Source organism: Grus americana, chromosome 8 (assembly GCF_028858705.1).
Source record: "Grus americana isolate bGruAme1 chromosome 8, bGruAme1.mat, whole genome shotgun sequence".
NCBI classification, from domain to species: Eukaryota; Metazoa; Chordata; class Aves; order Gruiformes; family Gruidae; genus Grus; species Grus americana.
Window position 1 is genome coordinate 30,421,365 of NC_072859.1, and position 18,150 is coordinate 30,439,514.

At 44.9% G+C, this 18,150-nt stretch overlaps 1 protein-coding gene across 1 annotated transcript; it reads right to left on the minus strand.

The window, feature by feature from the left end:
* Window positions 1–1,326: 1,326 nt before the first annotated feature.
* On the minus strand, window positions 1,327–11,969 carry DHCR24 (24-dehydrocholesterol reductase). The gene is made up of 9 exons (XM_054834217.1): window positions 11,653–11,969; window positions 10,216–10,371; window positions 9,672–9,777; window positions 9,273–9,391; window positions 8,919–9,182; window positions 7,985–8,128; window positions 6,855–7,052; window positions 5,927–6,105; window positions 1,327–3,612 (listed from the first exon to the last, which is right to left on the minus strand). The coding sequence occupies exons 1-9, from the start codon at window positions 11,881–11,883 to the stop codon at window positions 3,459–3,461; spliced, it is 1,551 nt and encodes a 516-aa protein (XP_054690192.1). The 5' UTR covers window positions 11,884–11,969; the 3' UTR covers window positions 1,327–3,458.
* Between the last annotated feature and the right edge of the window lie 6,181 nt (window positions 11,970–18,150).

Consider the following 18,150-nt stretch of genomic DNA (forward strand, 5'->3'; position numbering starts at 1 on the left):
AGTACTATGTCAAAGTGTTGAGTAGTTACGTACCTGTCCCATGCCATGCGCGAGGATTTTCATCACAAGCTGCGACGTACAGCTTCACTTGAACAATGCAAATGTTTACAAGCAGCTGGAGGGAATTAGGGGGAATTTAAGTGTCATCATTCCAAATTTCGTAGGATACTAAAACCTGGAGGGAATGGAGAAAGTGCAGTGAACAGAGCGGTGTCAGTGGTAACAAAATGCACGGTGAGTACGCTGGCTCGCTTAGGGTTAACCTTTTTGAAGTCTCATACTAGTGTTTAGACCAGACTGGAATAATTAAATCTAGGTGTAATTACATGTTAGTTGTGGCTGAATAAGTATGCTAATTAATCTGCAATTATCCTTTGGTGGGGGAGATAATTCAACACAGGTAGAGCTGCAGTAATTTAAGGAAATGCTGATTATTGTTTGAGAGAGTCGAGCAAAGAGGTTTCTGAGGGGAAAGGCCCAAGCGGTGGGGTGGGCAAGCGTAGGCTGTGGAAATGCTGCGGGGGCAACGCAAGAGGATTGTGATGCAGCCAAGTTGGGGCCAGCATGGAACGTGATTCAGGGAACCAGGGCTTTGGCACCTGGACTGTGGTTTTAGTGGGGCTGAGGCATTCGGCAGCTGGATTTCAGGAGAAAGCCCGGGAGCTTCTCTCCGGGAAGAGCACAGGGAGAGGATGCACCAGCTCTGACCAAGGGAGGGGCAGGAATTCCTCCGACTAAGCCTATGGAGCTGCTGTGAGGGCATTTTTCCAAGGAAAGTGATCGTGTGGATGTGAAACTCCTCAGGCTGAAGAGTGCACTGAATCTTCATCCTCGCTTCTGTGGCTGCTCATTCAAACCAGGATTTATTAGCGTGAAGTGAGAAGAATGAAGCAGCTATCCGTATCAACAGCATAGCATCTGAATCCAAAATGGGGTTTCGTCCTCCTTAGACAAAACATCACAGGGAAAGAATGAGGCGAGGCGGGGGAAAAACCCAGGATAATTGTCATGATGAGGCTATGTGGAGTTAGTGGGGTGTAACTGAAGGGTTAAGGCTCGGCTCTACGGTGTTTGTTTTGTACAGTTGTGGCTTGGGGCAGAGATACAGGTAGATTCCCAGACTGCAAAGCCTATCCTTCAGAGCTGGCTGCAGCACTGGGCTCTCCTCTCCCAACCACCTCTCGACGCCTCTGGTCTCGTACCCAGGCAGCAGCTTTTCTCAGTAACCACTGACCATTTGTAGCAATGATTCTCAATACGACAAGAAATGATAAACACAGCCGTTGAAAAGTAAATAATCATTAAAAGACACCACTTGGAACAGTATGCTGGCTAGATCTTTATTTTAAACAGCCCGCACAACCAAAAATTAAGAGCAACAGCAATTATGCATGTGCATGTGTGTGACTGATACAATTACAGTACCCAATCACGTCATACAAAGTTTGCCAATAAATTAAGGAGTGAAAAAACAAATACAGTGTGTACTTAAAGATCATCAGTACATAAGTGAGAGAAACACAGCCTAAGTAAAAGTATTTGCATATCCTCTAGCTGTTTTAGCATCACCCTTTAAAAGCTAACCAAACCCATTCTTGCTCTGTGCAGATTATCTTAGGAGCACTGGGCTAAATCGTAGCTTTGCCCCAGGGACGAGGAAACGGCTCTGTCGCCGCTTTCCTCGCAGGGGCAGGAAGGCAGGTTACACCCTGAGAATCAGCGCCTGCCTTCCTGCATACCCCGAAGCCTGGAACGGTGTAGCAGATGCTCCTGGATCACTGACACAGCTCCAGCTCCTGCCTGGCTCTGCAGCAGCTCTGCAGGCACTCTGCATCGGCTGTGTCTCCCCATGGCAGGCCGCCCCACTACCAGTCCCCTGCACGGGATTTTAAAGGGTACCTTGTTTGCACACAATTTACCAGCATGCATCACTGAGTAACAGACCAAGCTTATTCTTGTTACTGCTTTATCATTGGTTTCATCTGGACCATAAACATCCATCTATCAATAAATAAAATCATTGGTTTAGCACTCATAAAAATTACAACGCCTCCCACTGGTAACTGTTTAAAAAGTTCTTCATGTTACCCCTGACACAAACCTCAAGAAAATTACTTTCTTTTCCCTCAAGCTCAGTTAAGGTTTCAAGTAACAATTTTAAATACCGCTTGGACAAGATATGGGCTTGGTTTGGAACCGTGTTTCTGGCTACAGGGTCAAAACATTTCCACACTTCTACGCTTGACGGTATGAAGTGCGCGACTGTGCTGTTTTCACCAGCGAGCAGCAGAAGGGGAACTGAACAGGACTTGCTGTTGATTTCCTCTCCAGGTGGCCGAAACAGTCCTTTTACAAAGCCTATCAATCTAATCCAGCTAAAATGAAAAGCAAAAATGTCACTCGTGTCAAAACCAAAGCCCGTGTGTATCAAGATTCATAACAAGGGTTCTTATCCACAGCCGCTTGCTCTAACAAACCTGGTATAAACAAAGCCTTGACTTCCTTTTCCTACTGGCCAGGACAGAACAGTCTGAAATAACCAACGTCTTTCTCCAACTGAGTATTTATAAGGCACTAAAATTAAGCAACAACCAAAACACCCCAAAAAACCCAAAACCAAAATCAGGAAAAATCCAAATAAACTGACTCACAATGAATAAAAAAATGAAATTAATATTTGCCTATATGAAATAGCAGCAATTTCTTCAGTAGTCTACAAAGCCAGAACATTGATATTTTGGGGCAAAACCCAATGCACTCTTAACCAATTTAAAAGTACCTAAAAACCTATATCCACTTAGACTTTATAATCAAAATCCGTACAAATCTGATAGGCACAAGTAAAAAGCATTTTCTTTACACCTCAATGCTCAATTTAGAAACCAACGCCACTGTTGGGGAGTTTAACTGCTCTGTTGAGATTTTAGTACCCAAGCAGTATAGAACCACACAACATCATGCAGCGCTGTACAGCCGGAAGATTACGGTACCATTACTAAGCTGTTCTACAGGTTACCGACCGGAGGCAAATGTTTTTAATATCATGATTAATTTGAAAATGTGTTCAGCTTTGGCACCTATTTCTGAACCCTCCCTACCATTTTCAAAAGTAATGTTAAGTATAGCTGTAGTATACAGCTGGTGTAACTCCAGGATCTTCTTCCTTTCCAATTATTTTTCTTACGCTTGGAAATAGGTGAATTCACCTATGTCACTACATTAGATACAAAGGCTAGCACTTAAGATTTCTTCAAAACAATCACTTTGAGTTTGGAAAACTGGTTTTAAGACATACGAAGAAATACTAAACATAAATTTTTAAAGCAGGAATTCATACCTTTAAACATCAACAAGAATGAGCTTATTTGGAGAGCAATAAAGCTTTTTTTTAAAAGGATATACTGACTAGCTATAGGTAAATTCATCTTTCCCTGATTGCTTGATTAGATCATCCAAGCTCAGTGCCTTGCAGCTTTGCAGATTTTGTCGTACACTTCTGGAAAAGCATCCTTGCAATTCATTTGCTCCCTCAGCTTGTGGTATAATGAACCATCAAACATATCCCAGAACTCCTCACGGGTCATATAGCAATCTGCATACAGCATCTGGAAACTGGAGAGGGAAAAAACCCCAACAGATTCAGTATTAATTGTGCCACAAGATTTGAAATACAATATTAAAAAAACCCAAACAAACCAGGGCAAGCTATGAATAGCAAACATTCAACAAAACCCCCATCAAAAATGCTTTTTAAAAACAAGCAAATACAAAAGCTCACATGGATTACACTGGGACACTCAGCCAAGTATATTTTGTGGATTTAACATCACCATGATCTCTTTTCCAAGAGGGAATAACATGTAATGGTGAAAACAGCAGAATACTGCTACAGTCATCTTGGTGAAGGAAAGGATGGGGGAAGAAAGCAATTAAAATAACAGTTGCTTTTAAAAAATGGTTCAGAAGACTTCTTTAGGCATCAATGTATTGATACTTTCATTAGTTTTACTACTAAGAAAAGGAGAAGGACTAAAAAATGTGTATAAAACAGTGGTTCATGTTTAGACAACCTAACCATGGGCAGCCAAATCTTCCGGCAACTTGTATTCTAACAACTTGTGTTCACAGAAACACAAGTCTAGAGAGAGCTTCAGAAGTTCCCCCAAATCAAAAGTCTGGCCCCTTACACTGAAACCCACACATAACCTAAATTCTCCCTGACAAATACTTTTCTAACTGCTTTTGAAAGCCTGCTTTCCTTTTTCTTCCATTCAAAACCTCTTAATTCCAGCTTCAAAAAAAAAAAAAAAAGGAAGAATTTTATTCTGCATGCTTTCTTATGATCCATGGAGGTACAGTCATGGTGTCTTGGATTAGCCTGCCTGCATTACAAAATGCATTCAAGGCAGATGTAGCAATACATTCTTTGACTTATTACAGTTTCTTTGAACTGGACATTGAGAATATAACTAGGAAGGCAAAAGCCTGCCAAATCACACCAGGCTGAGAAGATAAATTTATCATAGAAATGAAGCACAGTGTAACAAAGGTCCATTTATAAAAATAAATGAAATCCTTATTTGGCTGTGGACTCTTCCTTACTTTCATACTGTGCTCTCTAAAATGCAGCCAGCATCAGAGTACAGCAGTAAAACACAAACTGTTACACAAAAGCTCTATTGTTGCATGTGATTACAAAACTGTAAGATTATGTATTTGTCCACTGTTCATTTCCCGGTGACAGGTAGAGAAGGGGCAAAACTTTGTTAGTAAAGAGCTTTAAGTTAAAAGCTTAATTTCAAGGTAATTAAAAAAAGCTTAAAATTAACTTTTGGTCACTTTGCTCTCTGGCAGATCACTTACTGCAGCTAAAAGTCATTTACACTCTCCAAATCATCTCGAAGCAGACCCACCATCGTTACTCGGCCACATGAGATATAAATGCTGTTAGACTGAGAAGTAGGTCAAAATAGAAATGTGGATAAATTATACTGCTGGTGTAAAAATACCGTGTAGTTGTTTTTTGTTCCTGAGAAGCAAGCCTGTAACTGCTTTTCCACTGACACTACAACAGCAAATGAGGCTGGCATGAGTCTGTGACAGATGGTGGGCACATATCTCACGCCTACTGCGGTCCTACGCGATAAGAATCGGGGCAGGGAAAAGGAAGCTATGCAAGTACAAGTTGTGAGAGAAAAGACTCCCAGCACCGCACAGGGACTGCAGGGAAGAGTCAAGGCTGGCCTCCCCCTGTGCAAGGACACACCAGCGCAAGGACGGGGCAGAACTGCAGCATGACGCTGCAAGGACTGCAGGCAGCAGAACGGTCCCAAGGGCAGGCAGGGAAGCTGTCCAAACTTTAACAGCCTGTGGGATTCCTGGAGGGACTGCGGCCAAAGCAGCACTTGCTCTGCCCCTGCTCTGAACTGGCCTGAAACAAGTCAGCCTCAGTATGCAAGCTCGGTAGCTACCTTCCCGAGGGCTGCTCGGCTAGCCAGCCCTGCCGAGAGCAGTCACCGACCCAGACTAACACAGCTTCTGGACTGCAACTGGTTTATTACGCACAGTCAGTACAGACCTGCTGAGGTCTTTCTGCACCTGGGTGCATGCGTTTGGTTGCAACAGAGACTACTCCCAGAGCAGCCTGGAGCTGAAAGGATGCATGGGTAAACTGAAGCTACCCAGCTCCCAAATACACTGCAAGAACTTCAGCCAGCGTGCTCGTTTGTTTGGTTTTGCAATCAAATAATGGAAGTGAAATCATGTTTTAAAATGGTAACATCAAAACTAGTAATTAAAATTAGTTTGTAATTATTGTGGTTGTTAAACTATTGCAATAGATGCTGTGGGATTAAATAACTGTGACTGAACCACAGGGGTGTAAATTAGATGGCATTATTACTATTCTAAGGAGTGGGATCCTTACCCATGCACACTTCTTACAAACTTCTCCATTTGCCTCATTGAAGCCCTGGCTTCAAATTGTTTCCTTTTGGGCTCTCCATAAGCTCCTATATCCACGTAGAGTTCTGCTTCATCCCCTTTTGGGTGGACCATACCAGGATTATTGGGCAGTATGAAAGGACATAACCAAAGAGGGTACACCTGCAGAGGTAAGAAAACACTGTATCACTTATTTTTAACAAAACAATCCTTTAAGCTATCTCTTCACAAAGGTGACAAAAGGAAGAGTTAAGATAACTTCTTCCCAATTTGGGATTGAAACTTACACAGCTCTTCCTTTCCAATTGTCTCGCTGTGGTTGTTAGCTCCACTTTCTAATGACTGTACACAAATAGATTGAGATGCTCAGAATATGTGCTGTATCCTCCTAGAATTACATCTCCTCCCCCTTAAATATTTGAAATGAAAAAACTAAACCATCCCTAATCCCAAAGCAACAACTGAATACACATTCTGGGTAAAAAGAAAATGAAGTTTTCTTTTCCAGGTCAGTCCAAAATTGAAATTGCCCAGTTTGTGCTTCTTATACTAACTAAACTAAATTCAGAAATAAAAGCAACAAAGGGAAATTAATTCCCACTGTTGGGGTTTAGTGAGGCCACCAGTCATTTCAGATGAAAGAAAAATCAGTTCAAGTTTTACTAAGTGATAAAATCTTTCAGAAGTATTGGCCTTCTACTAAAGTTTGAATCTCACTTTATTAAAAATTCTTTTCTTCAGAAAGCTGTGTTCATTTCTTCTGCAGCCTTGCATCATAGACTCGCAAAGCACAGTACTCCCCAGGATACAATCATAACCTTTTACACAAGCAGACCATTGTGTCTTAAGATCAACAGTCACAGTTATTACACACAGTCCAAGATTTGCCGCATTTAAAAACATGTTCTTACATTAAGGTCAACATGGAAGGTTTGGATAGATTTTTCAAGGCTCTTCATTGGTACCAACATGTCCTGTACAACATGGTGTTGCTCGTACAGCTTTCGTATAGCTTCTCCTTGGGTGAGTTTCAACAAAGAGATTTTTGGAGGAACCATCCAGCCAAACAGGTAACGGAAAACAGGGTTATTGCCAAAAGGAATGATATCCTTTAAAGAGGAAAGGAAAAAAGTTTGACTTAAGAATGTGTAAGTGAACCAAAAGACAATACTTCAGAAACCTCAGAGCAATATTAAGCCAGATTTTCAACAAGTTGAACTGCTGATACTTTTGCTAAACTCATATAACAGAACTAAGAGAGGCCTGCACTGAACTTAGCTACACAGCCCCACCCTAAGCCTCTCCTAGTTACAACGATTGATTTTCAGTCATATTATCACCACAGACTCAGCCCCAAATACCTTCAGAGAATGAAGTTCAGAGAACAGTAGGCTATTATCTTAAAACAGCTAAGGAGGGACTGCATAAGTAGCTAAACTCACACAACTCTTGCAAGAGTTCTTAAAAGAATTTTAAAGCTGTAAAATGCTTCCTGCACAGCCAACGCCCATTTTAACTCCTCTGGGAGCTGAAAGGATCCGGTATCTCACTCCAGAGATTCACAATGTAGCAATGGGAATCTTTCAGAGTGCCAGATAAAAGTTTTGCATAAACGCACATCACGACAAGCACACTTCTGAAATTCAAAGTAATTACCTTACTGCCTAATTACTATTCCCAGTTTAGGCAGGGCAAATTTGCAGCCATAATTTCACATTCATGTGTTTCCCACCATCTGTCTTTGAAAATCACTTAGTAGGTATATAAGCTTAATGCTGAAATATGTACTTATGGTCTAAATTCAGAAAAGTACTAAACCAGAAATTAGGAGGTTATGATATAATGACTTTTATATAAGGAAGTGCCTTTGGATTTGTTTTGCCCAAATGCAGGACTTTTAAATTTGCCATAAGCTTCACTGGTTTTTTCTGCCATGAAAGACAGAAGTGTTGCCAAGGGGAGGAAGGTACATTGTACCTACACTGGGAAAGAGCAGAGTACCTTCCTGCAGATGTTATTTTAATTTTGGAACTGGTCTTACTTGGAGCTCCCAGAAGATACTGCGTGTATGTCTATGGTAATAATGTCTTGAGGGAATATATTCTATTCCGGTCTTGTCAGCTTTCAAATACTTCTCCACATGCTTAAAGAACCACGGCTTGTAGTAGTTGCCAATTCTGTTTATCTACAAGAAAACATGCATTCATTAGCAAACGCCAACACAGATAACAATCACACCTTACTAGACAACATTAAGTATGTCCCCAAATTCCTTTACTGTGAAGAATCGTTATACCCTCTGTGACAGTTTGAATGAGGCTGTCACAACAGATCCATAGGGAGTCTTCATTTCTCTCCTCCTTCTTACCTTTCTAGCCATTATGGTTTAATCTAAATAAGGCTTGCTCAGGTTTGCCTGTTACAAGCTAATTAAGAGACCACGAATCTGACAGAACTGGATTCCTAAAATACCGATCTCTCAACCCATCATTAATCCAAAGCCTCCTTACGGCAGAGAAGAAACATTCAGGTCGAGGGGTGCAGTGAACAGTCAGCATGTCCCTCCTGTAAGTGTCCCTGATGAGTTTTACCAATATTAACTGTATTAAGAGCTTGCTGGGAAAAGAGTTACTCTGAATAACTGCAGTTTAAAACAGCATCGTTCTGTATATGAGAAAAGATACTTCTCTTCCTCCTTAGGTACTGCAATGGAAAGGCTGTAGACTAAATTATTTGCTGGAGTACTAAAATTAGTGGGACATTTCTTATCAGTTGAAGAGATTTAGGATAGTCTCTGTTGTTACAACAAAGAGCTGTAATTTAAAATATACTGACGGACAGATCTAACTTTTAATCCCATGTTAAGAGATTGTTCCAATCTTATAAAGACTCTGGTTTTATACTGGCATATAGTACAGCTTCAGTTAAACTTTGGGGGTATTTTTTTTCTTGGTGAGTAACTTCCCTTCAGTTACCTTGCTTTGCTCAGCTTCATCAGTCAAGACTCCTGTCATGATGACTGCTTCTTCCAAAGAATACACGAGTCCTTCCACAAAACTATTCTCCTTTTTGTTAGATTCTTCAGTAAATTTTTCACAAATCTTCTGCAGTCCTCTCACAGGCTCATAATGTAGTTTGACATATTTCTTGGCAGGAATCATTTTTATTTCTGCTGCAACCAGGAAACCCAGAGTACCACAAGACCAAGGCACTGCATAAAATAGGTCTGAATTTTCAGTCTGCAAAAAGTATGTCATACTAAATCATATATCCATACTGATAACCGTCAACGACATTGTAAATGATAGCAAAATAACATTTTGTCTTACTGGTGAACATCTCACAAGGCTTCCATCAGCAAGAACAAGTTCATAGGCCACACAGGTATGTTGAAAAAGTCCATATATATGGGATGAAGACTCAATGCCAGTTCCCATGATCAGGCCACCTTATCAAGAGAGCACATAACAAATCAAATGAAACACACTTCAAAATGAAGGTGGTTTACGAGAACAAAACCCCACTTTTAAGCTCTGGGCATGGCTTTTAAGACTATTTAAAAAAAAAAAAAGGAATTGCAATTGCTTATAACATAAATACCACAACAGAACGTAAGGTTCAACAGAGTATTTCCGGAACCTTTAAAATAATGCAACCTGTTACTGCATAAAAAGCTAATGAAAATGCAGCAAAATCAGCAAGTCTCTTGTCATCACAATGACCCTCACCTACTGTAAGATCATCAAGCTCTGGTACCACAGGAATAGTCCAGCCCATGGGATTCAGGTGTGCAGTCAACTGGCCCATGGTCACCAAAGGTTCCACACGAACAACCTAAAAAGCAAAAAAAATCCCAATTGCCCCAACAAATATAAATTAAGTGTTCAGCATTAACAATGACAAAACATGGCTAACTGGAATGTACTTCCATCTGTTATCAGAATTCAGAGACTTACTTTCCTAAGAGCACTACTAAAAATAGTTTAAACTGTTTAGTGATTCCTCCTCTGCTTCAACATCTTGTTGCTCAGTCCCCCAAACCATAAATCAATCTGGTCTTTTAGACTTCAGCATGTAAAAGCTAAGCATTTCCATATGCTGGTTTTTTGGATAGAATGATCCAAGCACACACTGTAAAACCTGAAATTTGGTGGGTCTACTGTGACAAAAATCCTTTGTTCTTTATGGAATCTAATCTCCTCTTCAGCTACAAATATAGCAAAAAAAGCTGTAAACTTCTTTATTATGAAAGCTTTGTGATGAATTTGTTACCTGTCTTTCACTGTCCACTTCCAGAACATCCATTAAGTTGATCATGATGTTCTTATGAATCTTCTTATACTTCCCAACACGAAGTGATACAGTCAGCCAGCCAGGCCGGCCAGTGCACATGTATCTTTTGCTGCCTTCATCTTTCCATTCCCGAACCTGCAAGAGGTAACAACTGAGCTGACGCTGTAAGGCATACGCATGTTGTCAATAACGTATACCAGAAACAGCTTTTCCTTGCTGTGAAAAAGCTTTCAGAAGTATTGCTATTCCTCTACATGCATGTTACCTGCAAGTAACAAAGCTTGGATATCTCTACGTTGAGTAGTGATGCTTTGGAAGTCTCTCTGCAGACATCTGAACTTCTAAATAAAATACCACCAGAGCGGTCTAGTTATGTAGAGAAAGCACTTGGGTAGCTTTTGGGGTTTTTTTTGGTGATGGGATTCAGAAAACTAGAACAAAAGTTTTAAAAATCCACAGGAAAAACCTATACTTGAAGGGAAGTATTATCACTGTCATAAATAACGTCAGTTCCACGAAGGTTAATGAAACAACACCTCCTCCTAAACACACCAAAAAATGGTCTGAGTCTGAAAATGAACGGGCAAAGAGAGAAAAGTTGAGAAGGAAAATGTGTAAGCCATACACACGATCCACGAATTTTGCAAAGCCACGCTGATTAACATATGGAGAACAAATGTCAATTGTAGCATTTTCTTCAAAGCTCAACTGCTACTACAGCTGGTGATAAAAAACCCAACCCCAAACCCTCACAGAATAACTCCGTGCACATTAATATCCATCTGTATCTGCAATGAACATGACAGTCAAGGAAGAAAACAGAAGTAGACATGACAGAATTACCATAAGTACTAGAGAGTACAGAAACATTAAAGACATCCGCATTCCTGGGTGGAAGAAAAGTTTCGGCTCCCCTTCAATCGCCTCTTGGAACTAACCACGCCGAGCAGCAGGATGTAAGTGGTGTTAAAACACGGTATTAAGCCAGCCACTCAAAGGCTAACATTTTCATGTTGCACACGCGCACGCACACACATACGTGCCCAAACCGTGTGAGTGCACAGAGGGATTCACAGCACATCTCTAAGGATGTTACAGTGACAGCGGCCGGGCAGCCACATCTGGACTTGCCAGCTGTTGACGCCGCAACTTCGAGAGGAGTTTCAGACGGGGAAAAAAAACCCAAAACCCCACAGGGGCAGAAACACCCGCTAGCTTTTATTCGTTTGGGTTTTTTCCCGCTCCGGATTCAAGGCTGGATGTTGCCTCGCCTGCGGGAGAGACGGCGGGGGCGGGGGTGGGGGGAGCGCCCGGCCGCCAGGCCCCGGGCAGCGCCGGTGAGCACGGCAGCGGGGAGGGCGGCGGTCCGGCTGGATAGGAGCGGGACGGGGGTGCGGGGGTCCGGCCTGGCCTCACCTGCGCCTGGATGTGGCGGATGCGCTGGGCGTGCTGCCGCGGGGCGCTGTGGAGGCGCCAGACGGCCCAGGCGCGCAGCTGGTAGTAGATGTCGAAGAGGATGGAGAGCGGCAGGAGGAAGAGGCAGACGAAGACCCAGCGGTGGTGCACCAGCACGGCCTCCAGCCCCCGGTGCCGCACCCACAGCAGCAGCAGCAGCAGCCCCGCGCCCAGCGACCACACCGGCGACATGGCGACCGGCTCCCGCACGCGCTCCCTCACGACTGTCGGGACCCCGCCATGCCGCGCCCGCCGCTCGCGCGCTCGCCGACCGGCCCCGCCCCTCCCCCCGCGCGCCCGCTCCCCATTGGCCGCGACCGGCCTCCACCGTGAGGCGAGGGGAGGGGAGCGGCCAATGAGAGAGCTCCGGAGAGATCGGACCAGGCGCTGAGGACGCCGATTGGCTGCGCGCGGCGGGCCCCGCTCTCCCCTCATCGCCGCGGTCGCCGGCGTCCCCCCCGCCCCCGCCCGCTGCCCCCGCCGTGGGGTGTCCGGTGGGAGCCCCGGCCAGGGCTGGCAGGGGGGCGTGGAGCAGGGCCAGACCCCCGGCCAGGGCTGGGACGGGGCCCGAGGCAGGGTCTGACCCCCGACCAGGGCTGGGGAAGGGTCATGAGGCGGGGGACAGGGCCTGAGGTAGAGGTCGAGGTGGGGTGTGGCGTGTGGGACGGGGCCTGAGGCAGAGGAGACCACCCCCCCAGTCAGAGCTGAGGGGTTATGGGGCTGTGGACAGGCCCTTGGCAGCTCGGTGGTGGCCAGTGTCTCTCGGGCAAAGGGCTCGCCCTGGTGCCTTGGGCTTGGGTGGCAGAAGCAAAACACCTCCGCGTGCTTCTCTTGTGCACCCTTGTGGTGGTGGTTTAGGTACCGGTGAACCCGGTGGTGCAGTTCTCCCACAGGAAGTTGAAAGTCCGGTGCTGTCCACTCACTAGAAGGAAGAAGGACATACTTGCTTTCTAAAACCCCGGCAGAAAATTCCTCTCCACGACTGAACAGCAGGAGAGAAGATACATAAAGTCTGTGAGGAAGATAAAGTGCTTTTTTTTTTTTTAAGCTAAAATCTGTTATGTCCCTCAAAAGGTGTGCAGTTTGAGAGGACAGTTGGCAGAGGTGCCCCGCAGGCAGTGGCTGCCCCAGGAAATGCTGACACAGTGCAATGCTGACATGGACCCCGGTGTGGCAGAGAGACCCTGCCGTTGGGTTCAGAGAGGAACACGGTGTCAAGGTGTTTTGTGAGGACGCTACTACGGTGACTAATGTGTCAGGTGGTGCCTCTTCCTCTTTGTCAGCAGGACAAATACTCACCTTGGCCTTCAGCTGCCACAGGAGATACTTGGGAGTACCAGACTGGGACGGATCACTGCATCAAGGTTCAGAGCTCAGCTATGGCAGACAACCACACCTTGTGATCTCCTGCAGACAACTTGCAGGCTTTGTTTTGAACCCAGTTCATTTTTTGCCCTACTGCTTTTATCGAAAGGCTGGTCTGAAACTTCCCTGCCCTGATGTTTGAAAATGGTCTCCTGATTTCCAGCCTAAATTTATTCCCAGCCAAATGATATTCATTGCACTTGTGCCTAGTCTGCCTGCTAGCTCTTTTCTTTCTTACATCTGAGTTGATATTACCTGCTTTTGTTTACCAATTTGTCTGCCGACTGGAATTATCTGTGGAAAAGAAGTTATTTTAACCTCTGTGAAGGAGCTAAATAATTATTCTTGATCTGAGTGTGATCAAGTGCGGGGCTTATTGGATAACAGCACCATTTATTCATAAGGGGATATTTATACCTTCAGTGTAAATACTGGTTTGATTTTTTTTTTACAAAGACCCATTAAAAGTGTTTATAATGTTTTCCATGTTCTGCACTTGTTTTTGTTAAGACCCTAGGCAGCAAAAAGGGAGTAGGTGAGCTCAAAGACTGCCATGTGAAACTGTGCTTTAAAACGGAGGAGTAGATCACCATTAAGATTATGGCGAAATTGCCTGTGTACCTGGCAATGTCAAGCATAGAAAATACAGGAATTAGAAGGGATGAGGGAAGGGGAGACAGATGTTTTAAATGCTGACATTTTTCAATTTTAGTTATTTTAGATGTGAGCAAAACGTCATCCAACAATCTATGTAGGCTTAGGAAAACACCATCTGCAAATCAGGTTTGAAAAGCTAAGACTCCCTTGGTATCTTTGTGAGACTAAAATCCCTGGCCTCTTCAATTAAATTATCGTTTTAAGTGTGTTTAAGCTGTTAGTGCTTCTTAAAAAAGCAGTGCTCTTCCCTCCCGCTCCTGCCATCCCATCCGCCCACTCATGCTGTTCTGGGCACGCTGTGCAGTACAAATGCTTCTGCTGTCACTCAGTAAAACATGTTGGGGAACCGATCTGACTGAAGAATTGGACTGGGTTTTAGATCAATTTTTATTTTTTTTTTCTCCTGCCTGGATCAGCTCTCTGGTGGAGTTCACCTCACAAGTGCTTGTGTAAGTGGGGTGCAGGGAGCAGAGCAGGGGCCTCTCGTTGAGCATGCTGGAGCTACCCATCTCCTCGGTGAGAGCTTGTCACAGATCGCCCTGCCGATACCGTGCAGGACACTGTTCATTACCAAGCAGGATTTAGTAATAACTATGCGAAGGCTTTTGGACAAAGAAAGAATGAAAAGATGCAGCTGTTTGTCGAAGGAGACAGCTAAAAGGGAAATGACAATAACGTACAGAGCATTTGAGCTGCAGACAAAAGTAGGCTGAAAACTTCTGTCTCCGTAAGAAAAGTGTCAAGAGGCATTCAGCAGAACCAAAGGCAGGCATTGAAAAGCGTTAGAAAGCCCTTTTTTTTTCACACCGGCTCTCATAGCCTTGGTACTGACTGCCACAGAGCTGCTGTTGAGTGGCACCAGGACGCCAAAAGGACGGGCGTTTTGACAGTAATAGCTATAAAAACTAACCGATAATTTTGGGAAGGCTGCAAGCCGCCTTAGTTCAATAAACAAAGCAGCCCGCGGTTGCTAGGGGGTAGGAGCGCGCTGCCCTCATCGCCTGCCTTCAGGTCTCCTGCGCGTTTGTTTGGCGCGGAGCTGGTACGGCCAGGAATGGTTTCGGAGGGCTGGAGGGATGTGGTGTTCAAAGTGCTGCGTGAGAAGCTCCCTCTGCTGAGAAAACCCAAGTACATTCGGTCGCCTTGAGGGAAAAGCCGGTTGGAGGACGCAGGCTGGAGTGGGGCTTTGTGTGACACTGGCAGGTTGACACGAGCTGTTCTGGGTACGGGCTGAACGAACTGGGAGAGATTTTGTACATCCAGGAATTGAAGAAAAGTGTCAAATTTCAGCTTGAAGGAAAAAAAATACAGGGGGAATATTATCAGCAGTTTTATAGACTGATGATATCAGAACAGATGTCTGCCAGAATATTCCAGAGGGGTGACACGTACTTATGTATTACCTCTGAAAGAAAAAAATTGCTTTGTGGCACAGCAAGATTTAAAGCCAGCCTGCCCTGGGGAGTGCTCTGTGCCTTTCAGAGGGGAGCAGGGCTGTGCCGGGCAGGACAACCACGTTCCCCACCTAATGCCCGACTGCCACGTGCTGGGATTGGGCTAAATCTCCGAGGAATGTGAGGAAGGGCGGCCAAACACTGCTAAATCCTTTTTATAGTGTAAACCTAAATGGAAAATAGCTGTTGTGATGGTCCTACCTGTCTGAAGAGCAGGGACTCAGGAACTGGAGTGCCTCCATGTGAGCTTTCTCCATCTGGATGCACATTTGCGAGGCCCAGGAGATTTCAAAAGACATTTCTACTGTTTGATTCATCGAACCTGCATGCTGTACCTTAGAAAACCTTCTCTTCAGAGGGTGTATGGGAAGAATGTGGTTTACCTTATGTTGTTCAATTGCCTGGCTTCCAGATGGTGTTTTTTGAAAGGTGTTTATCAATAGCGTATCCGTTATCTAGGATCTGCTTCTCAGGTATCACAAATATTTCGTGTGAGAGAGTAGAGGTGCGTGATGACTTGAGGAGGAGGAGGGCAGAGGGTTTAGTACAACGACTGTAGCAGTGGTGGCTGTTGGAAAATCGATCCAAAAGGAACAATGAGATTACAGTTACTTTAGAAACAGCCAGGTAGCTCTCAGGGAAAGTGAAACACCGTCTGAAGGCTTAGACAAGGATCTTCAGAGTGATTAGCCTGTTTTACGTGTAGGTGGACCTACTCAAATGTGGAAGGACTTGTTTAACATCTGTGGTGGGGAAGGGTCTCCAGGTGCTCAGCACACCTAAGGGGTGTCACCTCAGGGAGACTTTGCTCTTTCTTCCTTGCCTTCCCTTGTCCTCTCAAGGCTGAGCTCACCCTGTTTGCACTGGAAAGGGCTTCACCAAGAGAAGGAATAGCTCTGGTGCTGCGAGGTGGGACAAGGAACCAAGGGTGCCTTGGCTGCACCCTATGTGCTTGCGTAGAGGTGGTGTTGTGTGTCCCCACTCCTCCAGCAATGAGTTATGGTAGATGGCTGGTGGAACCCCAGTTGTCATCTTGGGAGGAAGCGAACGTTGGGTGTGAGGTGAAATCTGGGATGTTAACGATGGCAGAGCAGGGCCCATCCTTCGGTGGCTGTGCGCTGCATCAGGAGGCAAGGTCAGCCGCCGGTCAGCGTGTTCACAGAGCTGCCGAAAAAAACCCGCGCCGCAGAACGTGCGAGAGCTTTCGTGTATTCTCTCTGACATGTATTAAATCCAGCTTTACAACTGCCTGTGAAAAGACGCACTGTCTGGGATTTATAAAAAGAATCACTTGTCAAAACAGAGAGCCGGGCTGGGAAAGGAATTCAGCCCTCCCTTCATTGTCACTGGGGCCAGCGTCCTCAGCAGCAAAAATGAAATGGCAGTGGCAAGGTAGCTGGCGTGATGAGCTGGTTGCTGAAGGACCTGGGACCCAGCGTGGAACCTACAGGGTGAGGGAGACCATGAGCAGTGGAGGAGAGCGCGCTCGTGGGCAACCATCAGTTGGCTTCATGGCCCCTCCGTCTGAGGGTGAGGAGGGGCAGCAGTTGGAGAAGCAGTGGTGGTCCTGTCTTCTTCCATCGGTGAGATCCTGGAGACACCGACTGTGCTGGGCATCAGAAAAGAGCTGTGGTCTCTGAAAGGCCCACCCTGTACACTAACTGTGTTATTTCAGACTCATTATATATCTATATATATCTATATCTGTATCTATATATCTCCATTTAATGGACACATGTGCCTCCAAGATGCCGGGGGTGAACCTTGTCGTGAAGGCAGTTGCGAACTATGGCTGGTGATGAACGTCTCCAGGATACCTTCTCCCATCACTTGCCCCTGGGCTCCTCTTGCCTGGAGTGGCAAATGCTGGGAGAACATGCAAAAAGCATTCGGGGCTAATGTGACAGTGAAGGCTTGCCAATGTCACCGCAGGGAAACACTGGAAGTTATTATTTTTCTGTACAGGCCACATTTTTCTCCCGTTTTCAGCTCCCAGCAAATCCGCACGTGTGTTTAGCCTCCTGGTACCAGATGTACTTGCGGGCCCTTTTCCTCCAAATAAAGCTAAGAGTTTCTCTGCCTTGGCCATAGCCATTCTCTCCGTCTGGTGCTGTCACTCCGTCACCTGTCTGCTTTCATTTATTTCAACGTTTTAAAAATTTCATGGGCCCACTCCCAGATGATGTAAACTGATAAAACTCCAGGCCACGCTCCAAAAACATCAGTGTCACTGTAGGATCTAGCCCTTTGGGTTTACTTACCTATGCCAAAGAAAAATAGAAAAGCCGTAAGCAAAGCAAAAAAGGAAAAGAACGGCTGAAAAATAACAGTTTAAAATGTTGGTTATATAAGAGCTGTATAGCTATTAGAGTTACCTAGCATATCTTTTTCATAATAGAAGCAGTCGCAGCCAGATAAGTTAATAATTAAGGGTGACAAAAATATACCATTGTTCCAGTAATAAGGAACCATATTAGTCTTATCGAAGATAAATGGAGGCGTATTTAATACGGTTCAGTGCTGTGCTGATAGACTACAAATGCCCTTTTTTTCATTAGAAAATTCAGCACAAAATCAGGTCGAAAGCTGATTGCCGGTATCTGTTAAGTCGTTTTACTTCCCTCCGAGCTGCTCGCCTCCTTTCGACAGCAGATGTGCTTTTTGTGGCAATTCACGTTGGGAAGCGGCTCCACGTGTATGGAGCTGAGCAGAAGGAAGCTGGCGGCTTTGAGAAGAGGCTCCTGCCCCTTTCTATCGAGAGCGACGGGACGCGCCTCCCGCATGTGGATCATCTTGTGGGGATACGGAAAAATTTTGGTCTGGGGACTGAATGAATAGGCTGGTCCTCACTCAGCCCTGCAAAGAAGGGATTGGCAAAGGTCCGTGCACAGGAAGGTGACGAGGGTGTGATTGCTCCATCTCTTTTAATACAAGAGATTCCTGTAAAATTCAGTTTGGTGGTCTTGATTATAGCAATACCTCG